The following is a 16,947-nucleotide window of genomic DNA, read 5'->3' on the forward strand; positions in this document are numbered from 1 at the left end:
CTAATGACTTCAGAAGTGTCTCAGGTGTTGATTGTGGGGTTACAATTGTTTTAATGAGTAGGTGAATATGTAAATATAGAATTCGCCAATAAAGATCAGCTGTAGTTTAGATTTCTACCAAAATGGTTTTTAAAAAAGTGTTGAACATTAAGGTCTAAACTTCAGTGTCTCCATAATGTCAAATGATAAAATGCTGTGCTTATAAAGTATGTTTCAAGAGTGGTTAACATGAAGGAACTAGTTTTAGAGGCTTCACACAATTTAGTTTTATTCCCTCAGTATTTCTAAATAACCGTATTTCACGGCACTGATTCCTGGGCCAAAGGCCACTCGAAGGTAAAATGTTTATATTTAATCATCAAGTCTGTTTTGAATTTTTGAGCACAAATGCAGGCCCTCTCCTCCCAGAAAAAGTCCTCTGTGACTACAGAATGTAATTTAAAACCACTTTTAATTTTCAAGTAAAAGAAATACTTACCTAATGGTGCTCCTATCTGGAATCTGTACTCCTACTTCTCATGTATTTGTAGACACGCTTTCACATACTAGCTACTGCCAATTTTAATTTCCAAAGTCTTGCAGTATTTGCTTTCAAAACTATTTTCTGCATTTTATTAATTTTAATTTTAGACTAGCTTTTAAGCCTCAAATTCTTTTAAAACAGGAAATGTCAGTTCTTGCTCATAGCTTCTTGTAGGAGGCTTTTGCCAAATTTGGGAATTTAGAGATAAATTAACTGTTTTAGGTTATAAGTAACACCATTTTGGCAGGGGGAGCAAGTTTATATATATCAAGTGATTATGACACATATCCACATTTGTGAATAAGCTTAATCAAATGTCAGAATTTGGCTACAAAATGGCATTTTGGGTCAGTATTTACACCCATTTCTTGGTAATCAAGATTTGTTTCTTTAAAAAGCTTTTAGCGGTTCTTTGATTGGAATTGGTGAAAAAGCTGAAATTGGCTAATTCACTGGAACCTCCCGATTAAAATAGTGAAACTTGGTAGATACGTTTATTCATCAACTCAAAAATTTCAAGTGCTGAAATACTGTACGGTTCTTTGGCCTCTTTTGATCTCTCTTAATATATCGAATATAATAGACATTTTAGGCTTTTCACTTTTTAAAATCCCAATGCCACATACTCATTTAACTGGCTCTTCATGCCTAAAGAACAGTCCAATTAGTTTCTATGTCAATCCCAGAAGTTTTGCAGTTTTAACCCTTCTGTCGAACTATTCTGCATATGGTGGCAACTCCTCTCTTGCTGTTTTTCCACTTTCCATGACTGGCTTCACTTCCTCTTGTTCTGAATTAATAACCACCATTAGGGATTGCTGCCAATTTATCCAGGGCCTTGTACTATCAAAATGATGGCCTTCTCCATTACTCTACATGATCAAATGTAGAACATAAACTGTTTGCCAGGACTTCTCCTGGTATTTTAATTAACCAAATCACCCAGAGTTTATTCATTCTCTTGGTGGTTTAAAAATATATTTCTTAATTTTAAATATAACATGATACAAAATACTAGTAAAGATTAACACCTGATCTTTATTAAAAATAAGAATTTTTATAAGCACTTTTTGGTAGTCTTTAAAGATTTCCAAATACACTTTATTAAGATAGTTTAATTCAAAATAAAGAATTAATGTTTCTAGGGGGTGGCTCCATAGTGTAGTGGTTAACATGTCCGCTTTACATGCAGAAGGTCCTGGGTTCACGCCCCAGGTGGAGTCATGGACCATACCCCGGGTGCTCCAGGCTCTGGGTGTGCCTGGCCCTGGGTGCGCCAGATCCCAGGTGCATGCCACGAGCGAGCGTGTGGGAGGAGACGCCCTGCCTTCAGAAATCCAGTTCTTGGGGGAAATAGCAACATCCATAGCTCAGAGGTGGGAAGGGGGCGGTGGGGTGGCGGAATTAAAGAGGGAGAAAACAAAAAGAATTCAAGTTTCTAGATTATAAGAATTTATCTGAGATTAGTTGACATAACAGGATTTTTGACCAATTTGTTAAGTTAGTAAGCAGCGTAAATGAACTAAAGTCATTTGGATGAATGCTGTTCCTAGTGAACTACCTTTCATGAAGAAGCGAAGTCACTTTAACCAGATAGGTTAAGCAAAGTGAAATCAACATTTTTAATAGCTCATACAAATTCTATATTTTGAGATATTCCTTATGTAAGATATCAAAATAAAAATATGTTCATAAATGAAAGCACTTTGAAAAATAAAAAATTGCTAGACAAATATAAAGCACTATTACCCACAGAAATTATAAATTTTAAAGAAATTATAAGTTTTAAACAGTATAGCCATTTTAACATTTTGTCTAAAATATATAAAGGCTTATAGGAAAAGAAAATAAAAATGTATTGAAAAATGTGTCATTTTTAAGCACGAAAGAACAAATCAGAAGAATTTCAAATGCAGAGAGATTTTTTGAAACTTTTTATTTATATTTTGGTCTTACAAGTGATCATTTTAAAATACTTTTCTGTAAGAATTTCAAGCACAAAAATTTGCTAAATATCAGATCCACACAAATCCTCAAAAAGGTTTTCTGTGTAGCCTTCATTAATGCTAATCTTTGTGAATGTTTCATCTTACTGTAGATCCTGAATTTGTTTCACAATAGTGAAGCCATAAAGTTTTTATGCAGTGCATTCATTATAAACTATAGCGCTTCTATTAAAAGGAAAGCTGGGTTAATACAAAAATATGAGCGAATCTGAGGATCAAGCAATCTGTTGAGGCTCAGTATATCTTATTTGCTTTGTAGTTTTCTATCATTACTTTCAAAGAGCACAGAGCACATGAGGCATAGTAGCAATCATCTCCCTTATTAACCTCCCTAATTTAAAAATCTGTTGTTCGTAAAACTGGACCAATTATCACAAACTATCATTTGCATAATTAACCACAAGTCTATTGCAAAGCATTATGCTAGTGGTATCAACAAATGTAGGATGGAAATTGATAAAAAATGAGTTCTGTTAAGCTTGCCAACTCTTTAGATTTCATGGGCTGTGCTGCCACTTCAACTTTTAATTAGTTGTTTAATGCCTCACAGTAAGACGGATCAAAAGACAGAAACAAAACTAAATTATTTTCTAGGTGCTGTAATATTTCATTTGATAAGGTAACAAAAGGATAGGACACAATGTAATCAAATTTACATGCGTTCCAACTTTTCATTTAGGAATTCTTCTACACTGTCTGTGTTCCATTTGAGGATGCTTAGTTCTTCAGCAATGTTCCCATTGTCATCCAAAAGCTTTAGTACAGGGTCTGAACCACGAACATACTACAAAAAAGAGGGACATCATCATTATTATCTGCTTAGAAGAGCCTTCTCAGTCTCAACCAAGATCCAAACCAATGCAATCCAGGTTAACTAAATTTAACGGTAATACGAAAAAGCTTTTAGATGTAACAGTACAATAGGTCTTACAAGAAGTCTTTTGGAAAAGAATAGGATTTCATTAAAAATGACAGTTTAAAAAAATTACGTTTTACCTCTAAAGAGAAAAAGACTTGTTGGTATCAACACAGTTTATTTAGGATTTAAGTTTATTATTGACTGTAAGAAATAATTATTGCATACATGATATTCTCAAACTCTCAAATGCGTTAAAATCTAATGAAGGAAGCAGTCGAGTTCAAAATAATTAACAAGAAAGAATATATCAAAGCAATGGTAAAACAGCATATGCATACAAATTATTAGATATAATTTTGCATTGGACTTTAAATTTTCTTTGGCTTAAGAAATCTAACGATTTTGTTGTAATTAGTTTATAATTAGACTGAATTCCTAAAACTTCCGATAGTTGGGTCCAATATTTTACCAAAGAGCTCTGAGAAATACTAACTCTAGGTAAATGTGACAACAAACATGATCCCATTTTTAAAGAGATCAATCTTCAAAAATGAAATAAATTAATACTGGAAAAGAAGGATTCTATTAAAATAACTTTACCTTGATTTGTAGTCCCCTGAATAGTTTGGGTTTATCACTCCTGACGAAAGCTGTAGAGAAAAGAAAAAGATTCAAATTGTTTACTTCCAAATCCATGCTAGATAATAGTAGAAATAAACTCAGTAAATAAAACATTTCATCCTATATGGAAAACTAAGGAGATTCAAACAGATATATCTAAATGGAAAGAAATATCATACTATTCAATAGGACAGTGAAATATTTTAAGATGTTAATTGCTTAAATTTAATCTAAATTTCAAATTTCAATGGGATTTTGAGGGCTTGACAAAATGACAGTAAAGCTCAGCTAAAAATGTATAAGGACAGTCACAGTTTAGAAAAAATATGGGAGAATTCGTTTACTTGCTTTTTAAAATATGATACTGATACCAGAATAGATAAAATAAACAGATTATTAAATATAGAAAGATACAAATATCTGTATAAATTTAATATGGTAAAGCTATCAAATCAGAGAGAGGGAGGCAAGGAGGGAGAGACTGATTATATGTGCATTTGGGGTGTGTGTGTGAATTATTTAATATGTACTTTTGAGAAAACTGCCAAACTATTTGGGAAAAAAAATAGAAAAATAGTCAAGTGCCTACATTATACCTTATATCTAAATAAACTGCAGATGAATTATCATTTAAATTCATTCAACAAATATTTATTGAATGCCTTCTATATGTTGGACAACAGAGATAAAGCTACATAAAAGACAATTTCTGTTCTTAAGGAGTTTATAGTCTGATGAGGAAGAAAGATCCTAAACAAGTAATCACACAACTAATAATTTCAGTTAAAAAGTGTTAAAAAAAAAGAGAGGTTCAGAATACTACTATAGCATTTAACACAGACAACTTGAATATGGAATATAAAATTCCTTTCTAAGCATGACCTTAAAAAAATGTTCTACAAATATGAGGACTTGTTGGAAGAGAGTTATATATCTCATCTAAACTTTTCCTACAACATTTAGTTCAAAATAAAAATAACTATGTTATTCTTGCTTATTATCTTTTAACTTTATCCTTTAGGATTTGTCCAAATACCCTGCAGACTCCTGATTTCCCAAACAAAAAATGATTTTATGGGTCCATTTCTCCATTAGGAAGGATGTTGGTATTAAGGGAGAATATAACTACCATGCCTTTCAGTGCTTTGATGAAATCTCAGATGCATGGCTTTCTGGCCAAGTATCTGCGATTTTACATTGTTGGAGCAATCACTGTATCCTTGGGGGTTGCAGCTTTCTATTAAGTTTACTGTGGCTGAACGAAGGAAGAAAGCATATGCAAATTTCCACATAAATTATGAATCCATGAAAGATTCTGAAGAGATGAGGAAGGCTGGTATCTTTCAGAGTGCAAAGTGATTTCAGAAGGTAAAGAATTTCTTTGAGTTGCCTTTCATGGAAGTTTGTCACTGACCTGTGTTCCTGAACTATGAAAAATGAATATTTGGGCTAAGCAATAGTTAACAATTAACAAATAAAATTTGTTAACAAATAAAAAATAATTAACAAATAAAACAATTAACAACTAATAAATAAAAAATGATCTTATGCTGTTGCATTTTTACCATCCTTTTGGCAAGTACTATATGCACACCTGTCCAAAACACCATTTAACACACAATATGGAACCTACTACATAAGGAACCTCTCAGGAGAAAAGGATTATTCTTAAATATTTTTTGTATCCATAACAGAGCCTCACACATTTAATAACTTTCATTCACCCAACAGATTTTTAACAGGCTGGCATGGTGAACAAATTTAAAAGGAATATTACGGTGAGTCACCAATGACTATTTTTATCAGTCTTTGCTCTGTTCTCTGCTAATCATAGATTCATAAGCCTCTGAATTTTGAATGAGGGGAATATCTGTTAAATACCTTGTAGTAGAAAATCACATTTTATAGTCAGGAAATTAATCATTTAACAAATATTTGAGTACTTATTATATACACATGGCACTAGGATAGGTTATATGAGAATATAACAGACTTGCAAAAAGACCTCATAACAACTTATTTTCTAGTTTACTCTATGCTGTTTTAAAAATAGCGAAATATCAGTTTGAAGTCACTCTATTTCTAGAAAATGTTCTTATGCTAATTTATTTGTCAGTTAGAAAGGCAGTTTTATCAACACTTGAAAGTGATAAAATATATAGAAATGATTAGAAAACAGATTAAATGTTTCAGCTTTTCCCTTGGGATTCTTATAAGCATGTCATTTAAGTAGCCCCCTAGGATAGGAATTAAGTTTTTACATACGCACTGCTTGAAAAGAAATGCGATTCTCATAATTCAGAGACTCTTCAGGGTTAACTATAAAGAGTATTAAAATAAACAAAATAAACGGCTAGATCTAATAATAAACCTTTGATCACATTATAAGTAGTCATACAATGTACTCTTATTTAAGATTTAATTTGACTATAAGGGCTTATTGTAGGTATGATTAAGACTTGTGAACTGTCACATGAAAGTACATGTAATGATAATTAGATGTTTTCCTATTGATTAAAAATAAGTATATTTAATCAGAACATATTCTAAGTAAAAATGTCACATCACACACGGAAACAATACAAAGAGAACAGCAACAACAACAAACAACAATAGAATTGAATTCACAACTGTGTTCAATGAAAGTTACTGGGTATCTAAAAAAGTATTTCTAAAATAAGTAAATTTACTATTGTATACGAACCATCTGGAATGCAAAATAATGAGTCACTTGGGTCCTCCCAACAAGACAATTTAAAATCACTTAAAAACATTCAGAGATAGGCAACTTAAATAACTAAGGAATCTGGGGGAGATTGGAGGTACAATAATGTAGACAAGACAAACTAAAAAGATTATGATTTCTCAGTCAGAATAATAAAGTCAGAAAAGGAATGCTTGAAGACTGAATTCATCAAGGGTATATAACCAATGTAAACACAGGCTTTCACCAGATTCCCATTTGTCAAGGGTGGGGCATCCTTTAATAGCACAAATTTTTGTAAACCTATTTATTCACTCAATATTTAAATTTCTCTTAATAAAAGGTACAGTGTTAGGCAGATTTTATGTATATTGATTTTTTTTTTTTTTTTTTAAATTCTGGGCTTTAAGGAGTTCCTAGTTTGGGAGAGGCAAAAGACTAATAAGCCAATAAATATATTACGATATTATGTGGGAATTGCTGTGGAACATAGAGAGTAAAAAACTATCCGAAGACTGCCTGAAAATAATGCTTGAACTATATTTTGAATGAAAAACATACTTATTAAATTTATATTATTAGTTTTGATGTTACCACAAGTGATAGAACACTAGGTCCAATCTATTAGGATACATTATACATATTGATTGTCTTTAAACAACCAAAATATGGCAAACAAAAGTATTTAGGAGGCATACTTGGAATTGACTAAGAAGTAGGATCTGGTACTTTTTTCAACATACAATGAATTGTTCAATGTGGATAAAACATTTCAAAATTTAAATCCCTCTCTCTTCTGGAAAATCTTAACACTAATTTACTCTTCTTTTTAAAGACATGGCTAATTTAAAGTAACTGAATTTAAAAAAATTACAATGTATTGTAAGCTAAAGTATAATGAAAGTTATCATGCTGATCCCAGAAATTACCAGATGTTGATGACAAAGAATATGGAACAAATGATGACATAAAAATTAGTTTGGTATTTGTAATTATTGTAAAAAGTGGCGATTCTCCTCATGTCCTTCCTATGGCAGAATATCTTTTAAGAGAGTGTGTCTGAAAGTAGGAATATATAATGGTTATATTAAAAATAAACCAGCTTCTGAACTCTGGGCCACTAGTCAGTTTTGCAGCTGTTATTTATAGCTTAGGGCTCAAGCTTTGTTAAATTGACTAGTTATAGCTGTACAACTAATCTGCAGACATAAATGTCTATAGACAGTATGTTTGTACAAACTAAATGATATATTTTGCTCAAGTCCTGTAAACTTCAGATTTTACTTAATAGATATATTTCTATAAAGAGTGAGCTAGTTATATACTGACCTGAAACCCCAAAATTCAGATTTTTTGGGAGGCGCTATTCAAAAGGCATAAAACATTTCAAGCATGGTAGATAATAATAAAAATAAATTTTGCTTTTATGTGGAAAAAAACCCCACCTCCTCATGGGCTTGAAAAATATTGGTATTATATATAATTACATTAAATATGGCTATGCATTATATTAAGTAATCATTTTCATTTTAAATAAGTTTGTACTAATTAAATATTTATATGTAAAATTAAAATACAATTGTTTTCAAAAGTAAAAGACAGTATGACTACATGTACCCAAAGGTTTGATAATTTAACTAGACATAAGAAATACATGTAATTAAGTTCTGTAGTGCCAGGTGGGTACTAGACTAATTGGGGGGATCGCTTTGTAAATTATATAAATGTCTAACCACTACGCTGTACACCTGAAACTAATATAAATAATACTGAATGTCCAGTATTGAAAATTGAAAAATAAAAATTAAAAGAAATGAAAACCCACTAAAGCTTTGTAACCATATGCCACACTCGATAATAAAATCAGCTCATTTTATGTTTTTTAAAAAAGTAAGTTCTATTACGAAGATTGATAAGCTTTTAAAAACTAAACTTCAAGCTGTAGAAATTATTACCACAGACATTGTAAAATCCAGTATCACAAACAGAAGGGCTAACTGCTATATCAAAGCTACTCTTGACCTCATGAAAAATGAAGTCACAAAAGATTATTAATAAAACTAGTCAGTAAATATGAATAATCAATAAAATTAAAAAGCAATTGTGAAACTTTCTGAAAATAAGAGTGATCACAATATCATTTGGAGAACTTACATAAAAACAACTATGGTACAATTCTGAATTTAAATGAGGAAAAATATACAGAGTAAGGAATTGTTTTCCCTAAGCATAAGTAGATGTTATATTCTGTGCTACATAAGAATTCTTATTCTAACAAAGAATGTATTTAATTACAAGTGTATCTGTTTGGGCTTCATATAAAATGTCCCCAAAATTACTCTATTTTATTTCTGTGCCAAAATGAGCAATATTTTCTTATAAACAATTCTAAGTCAGCAAAAGGCAGGTGCTAATATAGACAATTTTATAAAATCTAAATCCAAATAATTCTCTTGGTATTAAGTAAACAAGGCAAGAAATCATTGGAAAGCCAGCAGAAACAAAAACAGAATAAGGCATATAAATAGATCACTTATGTATTTCAGTGAAAAAAAGGGAGTGAGGTAAAAAAAAGAATTTCATTACCTTTGTTGACCCTAACAAAGAAGCTAGACCTAACAAGAAGGGATCCTGGTGGTTGACTGGGTCAAATTTAAAAAGAGATCCTAGCAACCATTAATAAGCCTCTCATGCAAACTGTGCTTCAGGGAGAAGCCTCCATGAAGGTGCCTTGCCTCCTGCACTGAACTGTGTTCCTGCTAACTGAGCCAACCCTTATTATTAAGGAGTTCCTGGAATCCTATCTTGACCAATTGGACTGAGACTTTCCCAGTCCAGTCAACTCTGCAGCTATATCCCCATCGGCATCTTCACTGACCAATCAGAGTGGCTCTGTTCTGACCAGCCAGGACCATGTCCTTTGGACAGATGAAACTGCAAACAAAGATTTGGAGTCCTCATTTGTATGAGAAAGGAGCAATCAGGAACCAGGCGGGGACTTCTTTCTGTATAAGTCAGAAACTCTCTGGCTCAGAGAGCACACTTTCCCTTTCCATTGAAGACTGAAAACTGCATTTCCCCAGCTGGAGTTGAGACATCAAAGACATCTTTCTGGAATGAAGCGGAGAAGAGCAGGTGGAGCAGAACAGAACTAACGGAAGAGGGCCACCTCATAGGCATGCTGTTCCATAGTCATGTTTTTTCTTAAATGAACTGTAACTCTATTAAGATGTTCCACAGCTATGTTGTATCATATTGAATTGTTTGCACTGAAAAAAGAGTTTCCTTCTTCACGGCACCCCAAATTGGGGATTCCTGTTGGCACCATACTGGCGCCAACAACCATTGGTTGACAGCTCCAGACAAGTTCAGTTTCATAAAACTGATTTTCAAGTGACAAGCAAGGACAGAATAAAAAAAAACCTTAGACCGAGTGTTTTTGGAGCTACAAAGCTCTATTACTGTTTGATTTCAACCAAAAGAATACACTTTCACAATTATCCTATCACATATTTATCCTTAAAATTTCCTGTGAAGATATACATGCATGACTTCCTCTCTTCTACACCTCAAGTTCTATGGTATTTATTCTATTTTTGATGATTTGTAATTTAGTATAAGTCTAGTCTCACTTAATTATTCTTTAGGCATTTTATGAGAGTCAATTTACATTTAAAATATACTAGAATGAAATGCTATTTAAGGAGATTACATTTACATCTGGTAAAAGAAGGTTCTCATAAAATTTTTACTTGGTAAAAAAGGCTCCCCTTTAAAGAAAATACTGCCTCATCATGTGTTGTATTTAAACATAAATTTTATACATTATGCTTGTTTAAAGTAATCTAGTATTCAACAATTACTATAAAACTCCACCTCCATGAAAATTCATACGCTACTGAGAAAGTATAACTCTAAAAATTCTTATTTGTGGGAATATTTAACAAAATTATTCTTGTGAAATGCTGATTTTAAATTATCAAAATGAGAATTTACTAGCTAATTTTATATACCTTGGACTTGAGGGAACCTCCCCAATTTTCATCCACAGACTTCGAGAATAGCTCCTGCATATAGCTGCAAAAGGAAAAACAGAAATTTAAAAAACTGGTATAAATTTAAAAATGTAGTTATAAATATAAAGTTCCACAGCATAAACATTATAGTTAAGCAGATATATAGATCAAACAAATGTCAGAGTTGGATAGGACTATCTAGTTCTAGTCCAACAGAAAAGGAAACAAAGGCCCAAGGATATTAAATGGTAGAGGAGTTTAAGCCCTACTTGGGAGTATTTTTAAACCTAGCCAAAACGATAGAAAATATGAGGACCTGACAATGAATATGAATTGAATATGAATAGGTAAGATGTCCTAGAAAGTTCTGCACATAATCCTAAAGATTTTCTACAGTTTTTTAGGATGCTAAATTGAACACAGGTGTTTTTAAAATTAAGTGATCATTGTTTTAAAATTAAAACCAGAAACCTAATACCTTTAAAAAAGTAATTATAGTATGTACTATGTAAAGATATTATAGGAAAACCAGTAAAATCTCATTATAAAAAACTTAAATGTAAATATTCTGCCTTAATGAATCCCAGGTGAAATGAATTCAGTGGTAAATACTGCTTTTCTAGTTATATAACCTGCATATTCTCTTTATAGTAAGAGCTCATTATAAAAAAAATTCAAACATAAATATTTTATTGCAGTTAATTCAGTTGAAATGGAGTCAATGGTAAATATCGTTTTTTTTTTGTTTTTTGTTTTTTTTTTGTAGCTGTAGAGCCTGCCTTTCTTCCCTCCCTCCCTCCTTCTTTCTCTTCCTTCCTTTCCTTCTCTCCCTTCCTTCCTTCCTTTCCTAATTTTAGGAATTTATCTGAGCAGAAATTGATTTGAATTGGGTGGTGCCAAACCGAAAGTGGAAGGCCTGCCCATTCTTTTTGCAGACTTGGGAATGCTGTGACTCTAAGAAAAGGCAGGCAATGATAAGAATACACTATATCCATTTTATTTCTTCTTAGCTTTTAGACTTGTTTTTTTAATTGCAGGCCCAAGAGCTAAAGATGGATTTTACTTTTCAAGTTCTAAAATAGCCTAACAATCACATGCACCATGCAGGATTATTTTAGATACTTTGGAAAATATAGAAAAGCACAAAGTAGAAATTTTAAAATCACCTTAATTCCACCAACCCAAAAGATGATGACTTTTTAACGTTCTGGTGATTTTGGGGTGTTATCAATAGTTCTTAAGTTTTTAATGGTGTAAGATACTTTTGAGAATTTGATGGAAATTCTGCTTTAATTAGGCTATTCGTGGACTCTCTGGAACCACAGATGGATTTCAGATTAAGAACTCTGATGATCTCTAAAATTCTTTTCAGCAGTAAAAGTTTAAGATTAGGTTGACCTAATTCTATAAAGTAAGTTGCTTTTGAATAAGATTTGGCTAATTTTTGTTAGACAAGTTCCCATGCCCCAATCTTTAAAAATATCAGACTACATTACCAATGAACTCATGAAAAGATGCTCAATATCACTCTAATTATTAGGGAAATCCAGATCAAATGAGATACCACTTCACACTTATTAGGATGGCTATTGTATATATTAAAAACAAGAGGTGACAAGGATGTGGAGAATTTGGAGCCCTTGTGAACTAATGTTGGGAATATAAAGTGGTACAGTCACTATGAAAAATAAAATGGTGGTTCCTTAAAAAAATTAAAAATAGAATTATATAATCTAGTAATTCTACTTCTAGGTATATACTCAAAAGAACTAAAAGCAGGGTTGTGAACAAATATTTGTATACCAATTATTATTCATAATAATCAAAAGGTGAAGTCAACCCAAATATCTATCAACAGGTGTAAAGATAAACAAAATGTGGTATATACATATAATATTATTCAGCCTTAAAAAGGAAATTATGACACATGCTATAATATGGATACATTTTGAAGACATTAAGCTACCTGAAATAAGGCAGTAACAAAAGGATAACTACTACATGAGTAATTCCACTTCTATAAGGTACTCATAGTAGTCAAATTCAGAGACAGAAAGTAGAATAGTGGCTGCCAGAGGCTGGGGGAGGGAAGCACTGGGGAAGAATTGTTTAATGAGTATGGAGTTTCAGTTTAGAGGATGAAAAAGTTCTGAAGATGGATGATGATGTTGAACCACAGTGTGAATCTACTTAATGTCACTGAATTGTATACTTAAAAATGACTTTGCTCTACACCACTACTTCCCAATATTCTTCATATCATCACATGTAGAAAATGGTAACAAATGTATGGAATAAAAGGGATAAAAAGGAGGAAGCGGCTTATAACTGGGGGCTTCCTCACTCCAGTCCCCATTTGGTTGTCCTAAGGACTCAGTATGCTAGCATACTTGTAATCCATTCAAGGAAAGCACTTCTCTGTACCACAAAACACCAACTGCTTAATTAAAAATATTAGAAACATATTCTTTAATGAACAGACAGCTGAGATGTAGCCTTCTCTAGGAAAACTTTTGTTGGTCTCCTAAGCTAGGGACTTTCCGCAGAATTCTGTTCTCATCATAATTTACTATAAATAGTCTATAACTTCACTGTGGACAGGAAATGTCTTATTTAATTCTCCCAGAACTGGATACAAAGCTGCTCAATGTATGTGTACTGAATGGAGAGAATTATTCATTTAGCAGAATTAAACATTTCTTTTTTCATCATGTAAGTTTCAAAATATTTCAAGTTCCTTTGACGCACATTTTAGACTAGACTGTGTTTAGTTCCAATCTAAGGTAAATAAAAAGAGAATGTAACTCAAAGCTGTATAACATTTTTAAGTCAAATTCTAAAAGCAGTAATGCTAGTTGGCATTTTACTTATGAATTTGTAGTGTTATAGTGTTATATAAAAACATTTGTTTTTCATGGTGAATAAATAATTTAAATTAACTACAAATTGTGGTAAATTTTCAATGCCTTATAAAGTAATCATAAGCATCTTTGGCATTGCACAAATTCACACACAGGAAATATATGTTACTTGTAATAGGAATTCTCAAGGGCATAAAGTATGAAAGGATTAAAAAAGGTTAAAACTTTCAGTTCCTTACCCTTAGCATTTTTACCTTTTAAAGTAATGTCACTGGAATACAAAAACTCTGACCTTCAAACATTTGTGGAAAAATGTCAATAGAATCAAAGATGCAAGTTATATAACTTTTATATAGCGAGCTTATATTTTTTTATAGTAAGTTGGTAGGCTTCTTTTCTATATGCATTAGAGAAACCTTATTTGTATAGATAACCTAACTTGAGGTATCATAGGTCATTATTCCATTAGGATTATATTATACTAGTCCAAATACTTTAAATGAAAACACACTTTTAGAAAAATACAAAAATGATACACAAAACTGCATTCTTTTCCTTTGGAGTCCATATCTTTTTCACATTACTTATGACTGTCAAGTTTTTCTAAACTTCTGATAGGGTCGTCTGGGTGGGAAGTAGAAATATCGAACTACTTCTGCTCTGTAACTAATTTACCATACTTGTAATAGCATTTTGAATATACTAATTTCCCTTTCATTTAAAAATAAATGATTTTCATTTATTATTTTAAAAATAAATTGCAGCTTCGCAGTTAGCTAATTCTTCCCAATTTAAATAAATACATTTTAAGCATTACAAAGATTTATTTGTATGTATCTCAATTTTAGATTCTGTAATTTCATATATTTTAATTTTTTGTGACAATGTACTCCTTTCACTGCAGAAAGACTTTCTTGATAAATTATTGTTGGAATATAACGATTTTTTTCCCTTATGTCCACATAACCAACCTCTTAATACAAAATTAAGGGTTTATAATGAGGTTTTTGCATATAAAAAAAGGCCAAAATCTTTATTTTGTGATGATAATTTTGCTGTAGTTAAAGTCTGTGTTGCTACAAAATAGTTCAGATTAACAGCAAGACAAAAACTGGTCTATGCGGTTTCTCACCACATAGCTAGATTCCAACACTGAACAAAGGCAACTTGTGAGTTATGTAAATTTTCTGAATTTTAAAAAAAGTGTTGCACTTGTTAACTTTTACTGCCACCATCACACCAGCACCACAAATCTGGAAATCTGGTCCAAGTCAGAATTATATTAAGCGCTTAATATATTTAAGTTCTACAACTTTCCAACTCTAAGAACTTAATTTATTTTTGTTGGTGATGATATCCATGCTCTAAAGAAACATGACAGTAAAAAAACCTTGAAATGAACTAAGTCAAACTAAATATCAAATTTTCACACAGCATGGTATTGTTAAATTAAACAAGGAGGCCATTAGACTGGGTTGGTTCTAAGGCATTAGCAGCCTATGTAATAAGCAAACCAAAACTTATGCCTGTAAATGCGTCCAAATTAAGAAATCAAAACCTAAAGACTATCAATCTCAAACAGCCAACTAGGATTTCTCAAATAGGGCAACTGCTTAAGCTATAGCCAATCAAATAATTTTCTTGTTTTGCTTCTGTATCTTTACTATAAAAAAGTCTTGCCCCTAACTCCTGTTGGTGGGAAGCTTTTAAACATTTCCATTTAGCGCTGCTGGACTTGAATTGATTTTTGCTCCAATAATTTTTTTTTTATTTTTAATATGTCTCAGTTTATCTTTTAAGGTATAGTGAAAAGATCTCAAGTTATAAAATCAAATATGTATGTGGTCCAGTTCTGGCTCTGCCATTTACAAGCAGCATGTCTCCTTGGATAAGTCACTCTGAGCTCCAGTTTACTGTTTGAACCAAAGAGTTATTCCATTCCCTCCCCTCCAGAGTTGCTATAAAGATTTAACAACAACAAAATGCAAAAGCCTCGGTTCTTTAAATGTTCAATAAATAACAATTATGACAACTCTTTCACACTATTGCTTAAGTTTAAGTTGTATTTTAAACCCATTTTCATAGGTAATAGTGCTTTCTGTCCTGGGATTATTCAGGGTTATCAGTCATTGTTTCTCTGTAATTAGAATGGCCACTCCAAAAATTTCTCAAGCTTTCAAATTTAAATTACCTTAGAGCAGAGTTTTCAGCCTTGACAGTACACTTGAATTACCTGGAAAGAGTCTGAAAATTACTGATCCCTGGAACCTACTCCAGTCCAACTAAATTAGTATATTTGGGGTTGAGATGGAAGTATCGGTATTTTAATTATTATTACTTCTTTTAATCCTACCCAAATGATTGTAATGGCCATCCAGGGATGAGAACAGAATCACTGCCTTGGACAAAAATTACAAAACAATCAAAAAGTAAGCTTTTGTTCAACAGACTAATCGAATTAAACCTCCCCTTACGAAGAACTGCTTGCAGCCATACTTTCTTATGTTAAAAATCCTCTTTTATTTAAAGGTAAAACTTTAGTATTAAAGAAATCTAATACTATGATTAGAAAAAAATTGGAAAAACTTTGAATATCAAGTGGCAATATAAAGAAAATGCTCTAATGTTAGGTGAAAGAAAAGAAAAATTTTAACTGCTGAACAGAATTCAGATCTGAGGAGTAACTATTTTCTAGGTCTGGAGGCTTGCCCTTAAGAGAAATATAAGAATTAAAAAATAAGGAAGTACGACTGTAACATGATAAAAGCTGAGTATTATATTATTTAGAGATCTTAAATGAAAAACAATTATGATACACTTAAATATATAAGTGACCACTCTTCCGAATATAAACTGCATACAGTATAATTTCTAAAAATCAACTTTACATCTTTCAAAAATGCAGAAGCTATTTTTAGCAAAATATGGCCAGTTAATTCTTAAGGAAAATGTTTTCAACCAAAACATATGCTTAGTGAACTGCTGATGTTTTAAGTTTTACTTCATTATTCATCATCAAATCATTCCGATATTTTCTGATTATTTTTTTAAATGCCAGGAGTGTTAGAAACAATGAGCTACAATTACACATTCACAAATAATTAGGGTACTAAATATTTTGTGATCTAGTAGTAAGCTTTTGTCAAGATTTCACTTTGACTAAGTCACTGAAGCAGCAGATACATATGGCAAATAGTGTATCTACTGGCAATTCCGCATACACTCTCACTGATGGCATTCTTGCATAGGAATAATGAATGAATGTGGAGGATTTGGGAAGTAACTTAAGTTTTATAATTTTGGTAAACCAAGCTGGAAAATATAATTCTCTAATATAATACCCCTGAGATTACACTA

At 31.9% G+C, this 16,947-nt stretch overlaps 1 protein-coding gene across 2 annotated transcripts in view; it reads right to left on the reverse strand.

Annotated features, from left to right (window-relative positions):
- Nucleotides 1-2,442: 2,442 nt before the first annotated feature.
- Nucleotides 2,443-16,947, reverse strand: part of SELENOF (selenoprotein F) — a 31,280-nt gene continuing 16,775 nt past the window's right edge. The window contains exons 3-6 of one of the 2 annotated variants that reach the window (XM_039838747.1): nt 10,727-10,790; nt 6,275-6,328; nt 3,989-4,038; nt 2,445-3,313 (exon numbers count right to left, since the gene is read on the reverse strand). In XM_039838747.1, the coding sequence (XP_039694681.1) occupies nt 3,182-3,313; nt 3,989-4,038; nt 6,275-6,328; nt 10,727-10,790 (300 nt within the window). In that variant the 3' untranslated portion in view covers nt 2,445-3,181. Of the gene's footprint in view, nt 3,314-3,988; nt 4,039-6,274; nt 6,329-10,726; nt 10,791-16,947 lie in introns of both variants that reach the window. The other variant, XR_005647762.1, reaches the window with a different exon arrangement.

This window comes from Pteropus medius, unplaced genomic scaffold (assembly GCF_902729225.1).
Source record: "Pteropus medius unplaced genomic scaffold, Ma_sr-lr_union100, whole genome shotgun sequence".
Classification (NCBI taxonomy): domain Eukaryota; kingdom Metazoa; phylum Chordata; class Mammalia; order Chiroptera; family Pteropodidae; genus Pteropus; species Pteropus medius.